Below are 16,391 nucleotides of genomic sequence, written 5' to 3' on the forward strand. Positions count from 1 at the left end.
TTCTTGTCTCTTGCTTCTTGTGAGTGCTAAAGCCTGTGCGAAACAGAGGGGAAAGAGCCTTTCCTATCTGGGAAGTGATGATTAATGGTGATGAACAGTGACCCTTATGCCGAGAGAATCGTTTGTTCCTACTTGATTTCAAACCCTTATATGAGGAACTGAAACGCTGCCCAAGGGAGCTGTATTTACTTTTTTTTTAATAGTACTTCTACTCACTGAAGCACTTTCTTTGCCTATATTCAAGCCCGGTGCATAGATTTGGAGAAGACCAATATATAACACTGCCAGAAAGTCAGAAGTTGCTTCCTTTGATCTCCACTGTTGGGACAGATTGATGGGGGAGCATTGCAAGTCCTCTCTTGTACCTAATCCTCTTGCAGATAGTTCTCTGTGCAGGGCTAGGTGAATTGGTTTCTTTCTCTACTATGAAGAAAAATATCACTGGACAAATTGCCTGTGTGGGAGGGCAAAAGCCCCCCCTGTGTAAAAGTCTGATATCTTGCCTGCTTTCTTTCCTTATGAAAAAGTAATGCACATCTGCAAATTGGAAAAATCTGTTCCTTGTGAAGAAGTGATCCTGCACAATTCCAGGTCCTGAGAGCTCAAGGAATGACTTCTTTGAAGCCTGCCCACACAGGATGCGTGTCTCTGCTGTGTCCCATAGGGCTCGCCTGCCTGTGGAGCTGGTCCGATTGACTCCATGTGCAGATGCTTAGGCTGGAATAAATCAGAATTGACTCTTTATGTGCCAGCAAACCTATAGCTTGTTTGATGTTGCTTTTTCTTTTTTAAAATGTACATTCATCACATAATCTTCACAAACTTCGTTTACATCACGAAAAGAATTCCCCACACCAAATCAAAATAGCATCACGACAACACTGACAAAGCTGGACAGTTTACACACTCCATTGTCCCTTCACCACATTTGTATCTCTGAAGCTCAGATATTCTGAAGGTTTTGTGAAATCTAATGAAAATCTGAGTTGGGGCTGCTTTTACGTTGAGAATGATGGCTGAATGGGGAGAAGGAGGAGAAGTTGCTGCTTGCCATGTCTTTAGCCAGGGTTGATAAGGTTACATGTGCCTCTCCTCATCCCTGCAGTATTTTAGAAGAAATTGGACCTTGGGGTGGGGGTGGGGAAGAGAAAATTGGGGGATCAGGCTAGCATTAAGTGAAGAAACAGAAGGTAATTATTTAATGCAGGTCACGCTACAGAAGCTGGTAGGAAATTAACCCTCTATATATCCTCTTTTGCAGGCCACAGGGGCACTTGCAGATGTGTGCTCCTGTCAGTTCTGAGTTCCCTCACTATGGTTCCTGGTAGAGGTGCTTTTAATAGCCTCCCACCCACTTCCCCGGGGCTGTGCAACGGTATTTATGGCCTCCCTGGGACTGCCTTACTCCAGGTGCATGGAGAAGACGGCAGAGTGCAGATTCAGCACGTAGCCCCCGACAGCTGGGGCTGACGGGTCAGGAATGCAGTCCTGACAGCTGGAATCACACTGAAAGCAGCCAGCACGGTGGGGCGGCCAGGAGGGGAGAGCCGGCAGGAGAGACTGTGTGGAGGGATGGATGAATGCACGCGTGCATGCTGTGTGCCGGCGCACGTGTAAAGACAGCCTGCAGGGACCCTGGGTTGTTTGCATTCCCTTTCTTCCACCTCTGTCCCTGTTCTGCTCCCTGTTCTCTCAACTGCCTGGGTCATGTTTAATAAATGTGCGCACACCACCCCTGTGCAACCATTGCAGTGACACCTGGCAGAGCCATTACTGCTGAGGCTCAGCATTTCCATCAAAACACCTCTCCATCCCACCTCTGCTTTTGTGCAGGTTTATAAATGTAATGTAATGATTCCCATAACTCAGGCATTCAAAACCTTTGGGCAAGTCGGTTTTTATCCTTGCCACTCATGCCAAGGTGTGTCATGCATAATTTGTGTTGTGGGAGATTGTTCCCTGATGTTCCTTAGGTGGTTATCTTGAAATCAAATTGCCTAGAATTGGGAACTGCTTATTGCAGACTATGATGTTCTGGTCAGGTGTGTGTTTGGTTGTTTTGTTGTTTTTTTTTTTTTCTAATTGGTTAAAATGTGAGGGCTTGTTCAGTGGTCAGGCATAGCTTTGAATACTTTTACCCCATGAAAGCTGCTTCAGATTGAGCATTGACTGGAAACACCTTAAAATGTTGCAACCAGTTTGTGTGGTGCATTTCATGAAACCAGTTTGATGGTCTCGGAGTAGTTCCTAGAGGGTCAGTTAGGCAATTGGTATGAGTTTGCAATAGCGGCAGTGAGCAAGGCTTGTAAAACTTGCTGCAAGAGATGTGGAGACTTCTCTGTCAAGACAGAGATGTTCTGAGTTGCTTATGTGTGGGAGCTTGGCTTACAACTGGTGTTTTTCCAGGTGGAGTATTTTCAGTCTCCAGGCTTGTCAAGAGAGTACTCTTTGCTAGCACTGAATGCTGAGGGCCAGAAGGCTCAGGCTGGAGAAGAGGGAGAGGATAGAAAAGCTTCTTTTAAAATAAGAATGATTAAAAAAAGATTTTAAAAGTGCATATTCCTTGTGCACGTACAAAAACAGGGGGAGGCATTAGGTAGGTGAGGGACAGATACCAGCTGTGAAGCGGAGTGGTTTCGTTGTTTGTGTGCGTTTGTAAGTCAAACATCCCCCGACGTTAATTCCATCCACCAGTCTTCAGCCCTCCCCCTGCCAGACCAACAACAAAAACCCCAACTCCCGGAAAAACAAACAGGCAGAGGAACCTGGGCCAAAGCCAGACCTTTGCCTGTCATGCTCAAGTGCAAAGTGAATATTTCACAGCTGTGTTATAAAGCCCTGAGATGAAGGCTTTGCAGTGGAAATGCTGACAGCCTCTCAAGTACAATAGTATACTGTAATTAGTGTTCTGCATTTAATGTGCCAAACGAAGCACAGCAGAGCTAAATGTAAAACTTCAAGCCTTTGTTTTTCTGCAGCAGTAACAGGAGATCAGACAACGTGTTCAGGTGGTGGATTAGAGCCTACAATGTGTGCGTTGGTCCCTGGAGCCTGAACGTGCTGCTTTTTTGCAGTGGGGCTCAGGGGCAGCAGGAGGGATGTACAAACAAGGTCAGCTGTAAGATTTGGTGCTCTGTATCAAATTTCACTGATGTAAGAAATAGTTTTTCTTAAATGCTGATGTTGACATGTACAGCTATGATGCATTTTCACGTATTGAATGCCAGAGTGTGTTGATAGGACTTTGCTGTGTTGCAGCATGTCCTGAACTCATGTGCAGCAGTGCTGAAAACTCTGGGAGCAGAATATAGGCAGATGGATGTGAAACCCACAGTGCTGTTGTAAAACTCAGGCCTGATATTGGAGCTCCCTGTGTCAGTGTATTGCCAGGACCAAAGAGTACTGGGGTCTCAAGTCGAACTGTAAAAGCTTTTTTTTTTTTTTTTTTTGAGATTATTATGTAGCCACTCCTCAGACAAGATGGTGACTACTTATTTGATGTTCTAGGGAGGCTTTCCAAGGTAACCCTCGTGGGTTACATATCTCCAGGATTTCTGTGTCCACTGCTTTCTCAGGAGTGCATGCCTTTGCACATACATTATTAATATGACTACATTCAGGCAGGAGAGGGATGGGGGCAGGTCCGTTGTGCAGTGGATGATAGATGAACTCTGATGGATGTTGTCTTTTCATGCTGACTCGATGCTGCTAGTTAATTAAATGGATTCAAACCTTAACTGTGTTATACACAGGCCCATGGGAAGGTTTTTAAAATAGAACTTGTCTGCATGTGGACATTTATTGGAGTAGCCATTATGGAGTAGAATGGAATAATTGTGCTGCAAGAACTCCCTCTGAGGTTGCTCTTGTTCATGAATACGTTTTCACAAAGGCATGGGGAGGAAGGGGAAAGTTGAAATCAAAACTGTTGATTCAAGAATAGGATTTCCCTTTCCGTAGGGGAGCAGAGAGAGGAGAATGGGGAATAAGTTTCCAGGTGCAAAGCAGCAGGAGTTCTTATTCATGGCTTTGTTGAGCAGGGTGACCTCTTTGCTGCTGCCTGTAAATGATCTTAGATGTCAAAAAGACAGGTTGAATGTAATACATTAATGGGAAAAAAGAATGGAGAACAAAAGAGAAGGCTGTATTATTCTGCTCTGTAAACACTTGCTGTGATCACACCTTGAAAACTGTATGTAGACTTGGTGTTTCCTCTTCATCTGTGAGGGGATATAGTGGACCTGGAAGGTGGTTCACAGAAAAGCATCAGAGCTGATCAAAGATATGAAATGGCTTTCAGGAGAGCCATAAACTGAGTAAGTGAAGACTCCTATGCTTGGAACACAGATGACTCGGGGTGATAGCATAGCTCCTTACAAAATCATGAGCCACCTGATGATGGTAGGTGGGGACTGACTATTCACTCTCTTCCTGTACAAGAACTAGGGCACATCAAATGAAGCTAGTAGAAGTGAGGTTTAAAACAAGCAATGAAAGATGGTTCTTCTTGTACCAGACTGGTGAAATTCCTTGTCAAAAGATGTTGTGAATACCAAGCTTTTATAGACATAGTGGATAAGATCATAGTAGAGAACTCTACTGAAATAGGTTAAAAACTGAGAGTATCTATTTTGAGACTGGGAGATTGACAGGAGGTGAGAAAGACTCAAATTTGCTTTCCCTGCTCTTAAATTTTATCCATACGTTTATGATACTGTTCTTCCTGACTTTTCTCCTTCTCTTACGGCCGCAAATGGAAATGGGAACCAGGGCTCAATACTGGTGTTTGATCCAAGATGGCCAATCTCATGAAGTCTGGAACAGACACCTTGCTTGGTGGACATGGTTTTCCCAGGCTGTAGCCTCCTGCCACATGTACTGGGACATTTGGGCAATCCTGTACAGTAACACTAGTTTTCTCCCCTCAGTGGTCTTTTTGAGCATTGGAGAGTTGGATGTGTCCTCTCAAATGCTTTACTGCTTTATTTTCATGCTTAAATAAATTGCGTTTTTAGAGAATTATCTTTTTTTGGGGCCCAGAAGAAAATGTGAATAGTATTAGAAGGCAGAAAGTGAGGTGATTGAGTCAGAAAACTCTTTAATTTCTTGAGCATATGAGTATGGGGAAGAGGGGCTGAAATAATTCTGAACTCCTACCTAGTCTTTTGCTGACCTGGGGAGGGTGGTGGGGTGAGTAGCAGCATCATTCAACCTACAGCTGAAACTCTTTGGGAGATGCCTGGTGTTAAAAACAGCATTCTCCTGAATTCTCCTTTTCCTCTCTTTCTTTAAGATGAAGCCAGACTGCAGAAGTCTGCTGATGGGCAGGCAGGCACAGACGTGGGAGCTCCTACCCAGCAGCTCAGCACCGTTTTAGTGCAGGTGTAGGGAGAGCACCTGTGAGCTCAGGTCAGGCAGGAGTGGCACTGTGACTAGGTTGCCCCCTTTGACACCAACTTTGGTGGAAATTATTACTGTACTGGGTGTGTTTACTACTGCTTTCTAGCAGCATGCTGCCTAGATGTGCAGGCCACAGTTTGCCTCCTGTACCTCCTGTGTGGGTTTGCAGTGTAGGTGATCCCAAAGGGATGCAGACCATGGGAAGGAGGAGAGTGTGTGCAGGGGGGTGATGTTGGGCTAATCCTTCAGGGATTTCTGTGTTGTCCTTTTAGCACGTGGAAACAATTGCTTGTGGTAACTTCCTCAAAAAAACAGAAAGAGCTCCTGCAAGTATGAACCTCCCTCTGTAAGAGCTGGGAGCAGCTGGTTGTGCATCTGGTTTCCTGAAAAGATAAACAAAGCTGGTGGGTGCTGTTTTAGAGCAGCCTTTCCAAAAGGATTGTCTGTACCTCAGTGGTAAAGCAGAGGTGGCATGGCTTTGTCACAAAAGCGTGGGCTTTCCCCTTGTGCTTTGTGGGACCATGCCCGGGGGAAGCAAGAGCTGCTGTCGTCTCAGATGTGTCCTTTGACTTCCAGGTGGGATTGGGCTGCAGCAAGGCCTTCTCCCTGGGAGGGCCTGGCTGCCATGAATACCTGTCAGTACCTCAAGTCCTGCAATTCAGGACTCTGCTGGTCTGGTCCTACCAGGTGTGGGAACTGTCTAATGATCTTGGGATCTGATGTGGAAGGAACAGGGTGAGTGATCTGCTTAGGCACTAAAATTTCTTTACATGTTTGTGCAACTCTGAGCAGCCAAGTTTAGATTTAAGCCTGTAAAATGGGTGAATATCAGGTTTTGCAAGACAGATGTAAGCTGCACAGCTGATTCTGTTTTTGATACCTAAGAATGTGTATTGAGCCTTGAAATTTGAAAAAAAGTTGACTTTAAAGAATGGAGGTGAAGTGGTTACAGGTAGCATAGTGGCAATGCAAAGCAAACTGCAGAAGCATGTTGTGTGTGGATTGATTCAATAACACTTGCAAATCACACAGAGAACCTTGACTGAAAGTGCCAAATACTATTAATAGAAGCCTTGAGATGAAGCAACAAGTGTGGATAGCCAGCTTCTTCTCTGTGCCTCTAATTTAGGCGCACAAAATGACAGGTTTAATCTTGCAGTTGTTTCCAGACTGAAATGAAGGTGGTGAGGTGGCCCATTGCTTGCCTGTGAAGGTCTGAGCAAGCAGTGACATGTCTGACGATTGTGGGAAGCGAACTGGACCAACGTGGGAGGTATTGATAACCAACACAGTGTCTCAGATCTGCAGGGCAACTCTCGAGGTTCTGTGGTTAGCTCATAGCAGACTTGGAAAGGTCTATCAGGGAATTTGTTCCTGATTGGGATGTGCTGGGAGGCTTGTATGAATGGCAGTGGTTATGGCTGTGTAGGACTGGGAGTCACTTGCCACGTGACAAAGTGGGTTCCCACCTTGTAAATTGTAACTTCAAAAGTGGGATAATGGCAGACATGTATCAACAAGTTTGCCTTTTGCTGACAAATCTTAATTCCAGATAAGGAAGTTAAAGTTGGTGTACTTCTGCCCCGATTAACTATATTTAATAATTTCTTCGTTTTAGTTGGCAAGTTGAGAGGAATCCAGTTTATACTGTGTTGTTGCCTATTGTTTTTTCCTCTCTGAAATGTTTTTCATTCTTCTGTCAAGTTTTGTGACAACTGACTATCTCATGCCCTTATGTCACCTAGTCTGGAGGTTGGTCATGGGGATAAAGCTGTGGTATATTGTGGGCAGGGTTATGGGAGTGGAGCTCACAAGTGTCATAAGACCAGATTTTAAATTTGCGTGTACTCCTTTTCAAAGCAAGTTGGTTTTAATACTCAAGAATTATCATGTGGAGATGTGGTAAGAGTGTCCATTGGATAGGCTCATGGGGTTGCCTTTCAGATTCTTTACATTAGGAAGGTTCTGAAGATAAGACTAGGAGCCAAAGAGGAGGAGTCTTTTTCAGAAAGTTAGTTATGAGTCCCTGGACCCAGGTATCTGTTGCTGTGGCACTAGGTCTTTTTCTAATGGAACAAGTGATGTGTTGGAGGTCAGAAGATGCTCGCTGGCAGTAGAATAATTGGACGCAAAGACTGAGCTACTCCTTTTGTGTCAAGCTACTGTATGCTGACCATAGGAGAAAGGTAGACTTTCCACCTCCTATCATTGCCACAAATAGTCTATTGGCAGATGGCACGAGGCCTCCACAGACCCTAGAGTGAGAGAATAAGCTGGAGCAAGTGCAACCTTTTGCTGTTGATGGGGTGAGAGTGCCAAGATAAGTAAGTTGTTGCTCTTGTTTGGTTTCTCTCCCTCTTAAAAGCTAGGAGGGGGCAGATTTTTCCCCACTGCAGTACAGGGTAGGTTTTGGAGGTGCAGCTGGGTTGATCTAGTTGCCAGTAAAAGGGGACAATTTTTTGCTTCCTGGCTTTGAGATCCCTGTGGCTTCCCCAGGCTAGCAAACAGAAAACAAAAACTACAGCATGGTTTTCTGCTGGTTTGGCCTGCTGGCCAGGCAGTTGCCATGCCAGTGCTGGCGCAAGGGAAGTGGTGGGGGGTGTCATTGGGCTGAGTGGGATGTGGGAGGAAGAAACTGTCCCCTCCAGAGCTGGCAGCTGTAAGATTGGCTCAGCTGTGCCGTCAGACTGCACACTGAGAGGCTCGACAGACAACTTTGAAGAGCAAAAAATGTACCTGTTGGTGAAAGTAGGTTGCTGAATTGCTGCTGAATAGCTGCACAGCCAAGGTCAAGTAGTGCCTTTTAGGATAGTTGCAATTACAACCAGCCTGAGCTAAAGCCTGTGCTGAGCAGAGTAAGCATGGTGTTGCTAAATTGATGTTTGCTGACAGCGTCAAGTAATTGGTGTCTTATCTAGATGGGAGCACTTGAATGGCACGTCTCTTCCACTTCCTCCTTTGCTGTCAAGAATGCCGTTTCTATAGGAATTTAAATCTCTCTTAGTTTGATGGGTTGGGAACTGCTGATACGAGCTGGAATCTCAGCAGTAGAAGCATTGAGTTCTTCTTTCTGTGCATTTGTGAGGCTGCTTTAAAAATAAATGTGTTTTGAAGTATTAACAAGCCTGGAAGAGTAGCTATCCTCCTAGCCTCCTAGCACTCCACCCCCCCCACCCCATTTTTGTTCCAACATTAAGTTGGAACAAAACTATTTCCTTTCTTTACTGGTGGATTTGTAAATGCATTTTTAATTGTACTTTCTTATATTTAACAAAAATCCAGTGGAGTTTTGCAAAAGCCACATTTCCAGAGATACTCATTTTACAAGGAAAGGGGCAATTTGGTGTTCTCTCATACTGTCTCAGAGTATCTGGGGTTTATTATTACTAAAAGGAAAAAAAAAGACAAATTGTTCCAGAGACTGGGATATGAAATCTTCCACTTTCCATGTCACTGCTTTGAAGGCAGGCCAAATTTGAACTAGCTGAAGCATGGATGGCTCACTTTAAGTGGTGGCACGTCAGCCCTTCTTTAATGTGTTGAAACAAGGTAGTTCTCTGTGTGGGGTTACTTCTGTCACCTTCTCTAGCAACCTGAGCCATGAGCTCAGTGAGACCTTGTTTCTTCACCCTACAGCTGAATTCCTTAGGTCTGGTAAGCTGGGTGGTCAGGGTGGCATGGTGAACCTGCCTTTTGTGCACCATGTTGGTGTAAATACAAGATGTTCATCTTCAGGGCAGCTATTAAAGATAGTAATAATTATTACATTAGTAACTTCTTATGCCGAGTCCATGCCCTTTAGGCCTTAACCAAATATAACTTAGATGATGATAATTAAAAACAGAAGACTGTGACCCAGTAAAATCCTTGAGTTTGGCAGGGACAGCAGTGCTGAGGAGGAATGTATGCATCAAATATATAATAAATAAAATCAAGCTGTGCAAATGTAAAGGAAAGAGAATAATTTTGTGTCGGTCAAAACAACCCCAGGGCTGAGAACTGGTTTGTGCTCAGAGATTGAATCCTTTCATGCCACAGACCAGATTTTCTGCCATGTAATCCCACTGCAACCTTTTGCTTTGGGGTAGTTGCTAAATTCTGATGCTTTCTCTGCCAGGGAGTGCTCCCCAAAATATTGTGTCATGTCCGTCTGTCCCTGTCCCCTCCCATTTTGCTTTTGCTTTTCCCAGCTTCTTGCCACAGAAGCCTGGCTATGAATCTTTGTATCTTCCAAGTAGCTCTTCCCAGTCGCATTTCTTTTCTTTCCTAAAAATAGTTGAGATCTTTACTCAGGGGTTTACTCAGGGGGGGAAAGTGAGCATTTGGATTACTGTCTCCTGCATGGGTATGTGGGTTTGTGAACCCAGTCATGTAAGCTATTCTGTCTCTTGAGATTCCTGGGGGGGGGGGGGGGGGGGGGGATGCCCTGGTCCACTGGGTGTAGTTTCCAATTCAGGCACTGTGGGGAAAAATGGACTATTCAGTTCCTAGGAATATGGGTCTGGGACCAGGCTGAATGGAGGAGATAAAGAGAACGGGTCAACCTGGAAATGATTTTTGGGGAAAGAGCTTTGGAGAAAGTGGATTGCTACTCTTGCTGGGAGGGTGGGAATCAGGGGGCAGTAAATGTGTATTCCAGCTGCTCACCAGTACTATCTGCTGCTCGCAATCCTCTGTCTTCACAATGCTTTGCAATGCTCTGACATAGACAGAGTAATCAGCAGATTGTAACTCCCTTCTCTGTACCCCAGCAGTTTTTACTGTGCCTATGTTAAAAACTGCGTTGAGTTGCTTCTGTACCTGGGTGCTTGCCAGTGAATTCCCAGGAGCTGTGATTCTTCTCAGTGCCAGTGTGAACCAGACCATCAGCATCTGTGCATGGGTCCTTTTGAACTTCTCTTGTGTTTCATGATACTTCTTGTTTTCTTTTTCGTATGCACTAGGTGACTTTGGAGAAGGTGTTGGGGATAACTGTGTCGGGAGGCAGAGGATTAGCCTGCGACCCCAGAACTGGCCTCGTTGCTTATCCAGCAGGGTGAGTTACTAACCACGTTCTTCAAAGTTAAAAAAAACCAAGGAACTGATACATCAACATAAATATTCAGGGCGTTTCCCCTATCGTCTTCTATAGGGATGGTATTTACTGTTCTTTAGTCTTTAAACATCAGAGAATGATGAGACTCAGCACTGTTAGTGTAACTGGCAAGGGAGAGGGATTGCATTTTACCTGTTAAGTTTTAACGGGAGCCCTTTTAATGGAACCCCTCTCCTTCCTCTTGCTCTAAGCTGGGAGTTAAATACCTTGTGGTCTCTAACTATGCTCTTTAGTGTGGTGACCTTATACGTAACTCAATGTGATTTTCCGGTCCATGAGTACCTAATAGAGCAGGTGATGCTTTCAATGACTTTACAAAAGCCATCTTGTATGTGCCCTGTAATTTATGACTTCTGATGTTCGTCATCCAAATGTGGAGAAAGATTTCAGCCTGACAGCCCCTTGTGTGTGGGTCCTCTGGAGTGCAACACATTGATCAACTGCAGTCTAAGTCCAAACAGAGATACTCTAAAGGAGACTGTTGAACAGCAAAAGAGCTACTTAGAGGGAAACAGCTGAGGGCTGGAGAGGTGGCTTTGTGAGTTGCAGGTTTAGCAAAATCATAGCCATCTGGGGCCAGATCCTGATCTTGCTGAAGGTAGAGCTCACCCAAAGGGTACATGTCTGTGGAGGAGCAGAGCACGTCAGAGTTGCTGGTCTGTGGGATGGGACTTGTCTGAAAGAACGTAACCCCTGAAAAATTGTAAAGGGACTGTGAGAAATGAAGGTAAAGGTTTCATAATGGACGGCATTTTGAAAAAGCTGGGGAGGAAAAACATTTTACCTTGCCAGTGGGAGTGTAGCTGTTGAAATGGGGTATATCTATGACTTAGATGAAAATATATTATACTGTAGTGCCAATAGATTGGGAAGACAGAAGAGTGACTCTTCAGGAAAAGCCTTCAGTGCCTATTGTTTGGGAATACGTGGGGATACTCCAGCTGGCTGGGTTGCAGAAGTCCATATGAGCTTGGCTCTTCCTCTGAGCTTGTTTATTCTGCTGGTCAGCAAGCTAAAGGAGAAGGGCAGTATCCCCAAGTGGCGTTTCATAGACATAGTCTTAAGACGTGAAAGCTGGAATTAGCAGAAAGGAACTTCCACAACAATTATAGATGATGTTTTCAGGCATACAAGAAACAGGGTAGCAGCACTTAAGGATTCTGTGGCCAAAAAGAGAGATGGAGTCAGTAAAACTGACTAGAAATTTTTGCCCATCCTGGTGGTATCGTAGTTCACAGAATCACAGAATTGTTATCACTAGGAGGAACCTCTTGAGATCATCTGGACCAACCCCCATGCTCGAGCAGGTTGCCCAGGGCCATGGCCAGGCAACTTCTGAATATGTCCAAAGGTGGAGACTCTACAACCTTTCTGGGCAGTATGTTCCAGTGTTTGACTACTCTCATGGTAACAAAAAAAGAAGTGCGGTGTTTGGATTTTTTAGTTTTTCTTTTGTGTTCAAATGGAATTTCATGTGTTTTAATTTCGCTTGACTGCCTCTTTTTCTGTCAGTGGGCAGTCTGTTAAACTGCAGACAACTCAAGATCCACATCTGTCCTTGACAGCATCCTTTATACTTGAGCTCTTTGGAGCCAGGTAAATATATTCCAGTGTGTGTTGCCTCTTCCCCCAAATGACACTGAGTATGTTCACACTTAAAGAGAGCAGGGAGAGAGAGAAGAAAGCAAGTGCAGTAAACAGATGTTTTGGACACTTGCATAGCTATAGATAGATTTGTTTTGTTAATAGCAATGTCCTCTGATGAGCTTGTGCATGCCTAACATCGATTTAATCAAGCTTGAGGACACCTGGGGATTCTTTCAGGTAATTAAAAGGTTATGTGGTTCCTTAGGGCTTTACAGGGGAATTCCTGTTCTTACTTGCTCGTGGTAGCATCTCATGGCCTGGGCAGGAAACCTATGGAGTATCTCAGGTGTCTGTTGTAATAGTTTAATGGCCTGTATGACCTGCTGCTTTTGTGCCCCGGCTGGCCTGTGTTGTGATGCTGTTGTGATTTTCTGCAGTCAGGACTAACTAGCATTAGTTTAGGAATCAAAACATGAGAGGGGTACTGGTGTAGACCTTCCTAAGTTGATGCAACTTCAGTTTGTTGTTGGTTTTTTTGTTGTTTTTTTTTCCCCAGTGAATTTATCTTGATTTGCAAGAATCCTGGCATTTCTGGTACATTGGCTTTATTTTGTTTATTTTTGTTTCTGTTTCTTTGAATTTACTTGACACAGAAGCTTCTTACATGAGGCTGATGTAGCAGAATGGGTATGGCTCATGCACAGTTGGTTCATGACCTGTCCATACAACTTAGTCATCTTCAACTGTGCTCCAGGTATTCCAGTGATTTCCTCAGCCCTCTGTTCATGTACTGAGGTTTTGCAATCCTGACATGCAGATGCTTTGCTCCTCCAGTCTGTCCTACTCCTAAAAGCTGAATTTATGTAACAACTCTGTATTTTCCTAAGAACACTTTCAACATACCTAGATTCATTTGGTTGAGATCAAAACAGTTGCCCCAGGCATCCTGACTTCATCCATACCAGGCATACGATCAACTATGTGAATGAGGACTCCTGCATGAGAATCTCTGGTGTTCTTTGAGCAGAATCTTAACTCTGTTCTCTGGTTTGCCTCAAATAATTTAAAAAAAAACCCCACAATACAATTGTTTTTCTGAATTTTCTCTTTCCTGGAGTTTCTGAATCTCCAGAGAAGTGTCTGAATCTCCTGAAAGAAGCAGTTCACAATGCACCCCAAGCTCATTCGAACTCCACAGTGGTGCCAAAGAACTGACTGTTAGATTATTATTTTTTTTTCTTCTCACTGGCTTTTGAGCCTTTTATCCTTTCTTTTCTATGACCCTAATGAGACTTTCTCTCTGGCAGTGTGTGACAGCAGCTTTGCTGACCCTGATGCTGTTTTGGTGGGGATGCTTGTGTTACAGGAGGCTTTTTCTTCATGTCTGCCATAAAGGCTAAAGACACCAAGTGCTGCAGATGTTCTAGGCACCACTTTCATATAAGGCTGTTGTCTTGGGAGATAAGACAACATAGGAGAGCAAATTACATCCTCTCTGAAAGTCTTAGATTGGCTGCCTGCACTTGCCTTTTCTTACCTTGGCAGTGAAATAAACTGGAAGTTGCTTAATTTGATCTGTTAGGGTTATATGCAGTGAGTAACAAAGTCAATTTTGTGGGAGGAGTGAGTGGGATGGAAATGTACTGAACTTTTTACTTCTTGTGGCAGGACCGATGCTCTGTCCTCTTTTTCTTTCAGATTTTTTTTTCCCCTTTGCTTTTTCCTTGCCCTTCTCTCATTTTGTTTTATTGGTGATTTTTTTTTTAGTAGCTAGTTGAGGTTTTGTTTCCTAGAAACAAGAAGGGAAACAAAGCTAAGAAAATCCTCTGGGGATGACTAGCTTAAAAAAGGGGGGAAAAAAAAAGGGGGGGGAGGGGGGGGGGGAGGAGGAAATGTCTATCCATGTAAATGCTAGACCAGCTGCTCAGATAGCTTGAGTCAGCTTATCTGTTTTTTGGCTTTGGGGTTGTGTTTGCTGTTGTTTTTAAGCCTTGTAGGTTGGTGTGACTGGCTGATTTATTTTGCTTCTCTTTATTCTTCTTTCCTTGGCTCTCAGTTGGTCATGATAGCTGGTTGTGAACCTGGTCTTCATGTGAGGCACTAGCCTGCTTGAGGGAACAGCCTGTGCTTTTTCTTCTGTAGGAGCAGGAAAGTAGTGCTTCATGCTGTTCGGTGTGCAGTGTCTTTTAAACACCCTTCTGGTATGTTCTGGATAGCTTAAGCCTCTTTCTAGCTCTGCTCATCAATTCCCAGACAGCCTGACAGAAGTCAGGGATTTTTCACATTAGCGTTCCTTGCTGGGGAAATTGGTATTTGATACATAGCGTGTGTGATGAGTTGATCAGTCTTGACCTGCATATTATTCCCTCCCTTCAGCTCTCGAGCATAGCTCTTTACATACAGCAACTTCTGCTAATGGCAGGCATGGATTTAATATAGTGAATCCTCTTTGAGACCTAGTGTAATGAATTTCTTAGGGTTTCTTTCAGAAATTACCGTAGCTAGTAAAGACACAGCCCCCTGGCTAGCTCTGTGTGTGTGCAGTATGTTTGCTGAATAAATGATTTGGATGCCCCCCTATTCTGTACCATTTCAGAATGAATCATCCTTGTTTGTACATAGGAAGGGAGGGACAACAAAAGGAGGAGCTATATGATTACAGTTAAGATAAATATATTAAGTCTTTTCTCCTGCTGCTTTTTGCTGCAAGATCTTACTGAAGAGCTAGGCTTGTTCTTGCTTCAGCTTTATCATCTTGAGGTTTTTTTGAGATAGGTCAACTAATATTCAGAAATGAATAGTGGTATGATGTGTTCAAATCCAGAAAACTGCACAGCTGTCTGGCTCAGATTTTATTTTACTGCTACTGTGCCGTGCACATTGGATGACAGTGCAGCAGCCTCTCGTGTGCCGACCTGCGCTGCAGCAGAATTGAGCAACGGTCTCCTCTTCTCCTTTCACGGTGTCTCCCATTGTACCACTCCTCATCCTTGGCTGATTTGCAGTACTGAGTTGAAGCCTCTTAACTGTCAGCCCTTTTGAGTCATACCCCTCCTGACTCCCTGCCTACTGATCCAGGGAGGTAAGTGTCAGGTCTGGCACTGTCAGGGCAGTGACCATGGTCTGTGTCACAGCAACAGGAGGAAGGGGATGAGCACAGCAGGAAATGAGTGAAATTGGTTTTAATCCAGCCAGGAGTCTGCTCAGCACGTGTGGAGCTGTCTGACATAATTGAGTGGTAAATCCCGCTGGAAGCTGAAAGAGTGAGGATTTTTCTTTTCCAGAAGTGGCTGTTGGCTTGTTCCCAAATACCTCTTTCCAGTTCCGGTAGATAGGCTGTTAGGCTAAGTGGTTTCCAGCCCATCCACATGTGGAGTCTCTTGGAAAGTTTTAATCATAATTTTCCATCATTATATAGATAGATTACTGCACAACATAATAAATTATCAGTTTAGAACAATCTCCCTTTACCTTAAGGTGCATATAACCCACAATGGAAGAATAACATTTAGGATAAACGTTGCGTAACTTTACCAGGCATGATGTTGTCTTGCTCTTTCTTTCCTCTTTAAAGTGGAAGGTTTTGGTTAGTGGGGTACAGGAGTGAAATGTGAGAGACAGATCTAGTAGATGACTGCTGGTGAATGAGGCAAAATGCTGTTCTGAACTGGGATCTTTTTAAGACTTATGATCACTGTGCCCAGGTTAGAATTGGTGTCTACATGGACAGTGAAATCCTAATTTGTAAGATGACAAGTATTCTGGCCTTATTTCAGAGCATATTTTTCTGAACTAGATAATTTTGCTTGGACGCCGCAATGGTAGTTGCCTTTAGAAAACTGTAGGTACACAGAAGGAACCAACTTCTTGATAGACCCAGTGTACCTTTTGGTATATGTGCAGTTTGTGCAAAGCTCTACTGCTCTATGCAGGTACAGTTCTTCACTAATTTTTCCCGAGCATAAACACTAATGCTATTGGGCTATATCCCAAATGCAGCTTGAATGGGTACATTGAAATACTCAAACTGCTGGCTGCCAGTAGATAAATCCAATTCTGATGCTGCTGGCTCCTTCAAGTTTACTTTACCCAAACCTTTGAAGAAGAATTTCTGGGCCTTCTTTGTACTTTGTTTTCTAAAGGAGAATCCTGCAGTGTTGTAAAGACTGTAGCAACCTACCCTAAAATGAAGAGACGTTCTCATCTGTGATTCAAAGCAAATTTCCACATCTTTGGCCACACCAGAGGCAGCTTGCTTTGCCCTCTTTAAAATGCAACAGTTGCCTTTCAAGGGTTAGATCTCATTCCC

The 16,391-nt window shown here is 44.0% G+C and overlaps 1 protein-coding gene across 5 annotated transcripts in view; it reads left to right on the top strand.

Annotated features, from left to right (window-relative positions):
• MAPKBP1 (mitogen-activated protein kinase binding protein 1) overlaps window positions 1–16,391 on the top strand; it is a 103,370-nt gene that overhangs the window by 19,448 nt on the left and 67,531 nt on the right. For all 5 annotated transcript variants that reach the window (XR_012633855.1, XM_074909569.1, XM_074909572.1 and 2 more), the window contains exon 3: window positions 10,344–10,435. Coding sequence is in view for 4 of the 5 variants with exons in the window: in XM_074909569.1 (XP_074765670.1) it covers window positions 10,344–10,435 (92 nt within the window). In the remaining variant the exon portion in view is untranslated. The remainder of the gene's footprint in view (window positions 1–10,343; window positions 10,436–16,391) is intronic.

The sequence above is a fragment of the Athene noctua genome, chromosome 6, assembly GCF_965140245.1.
Source record: "Athene noctua chromosome 6, bAthNoc1.hap1.1, whole genome shotgun sequence".
Lineage (NCBI taxonomy): Eukaryota > Metazoa > Chordata > Aves > Strigiformes > Strigidae > Athene > Athene noctua.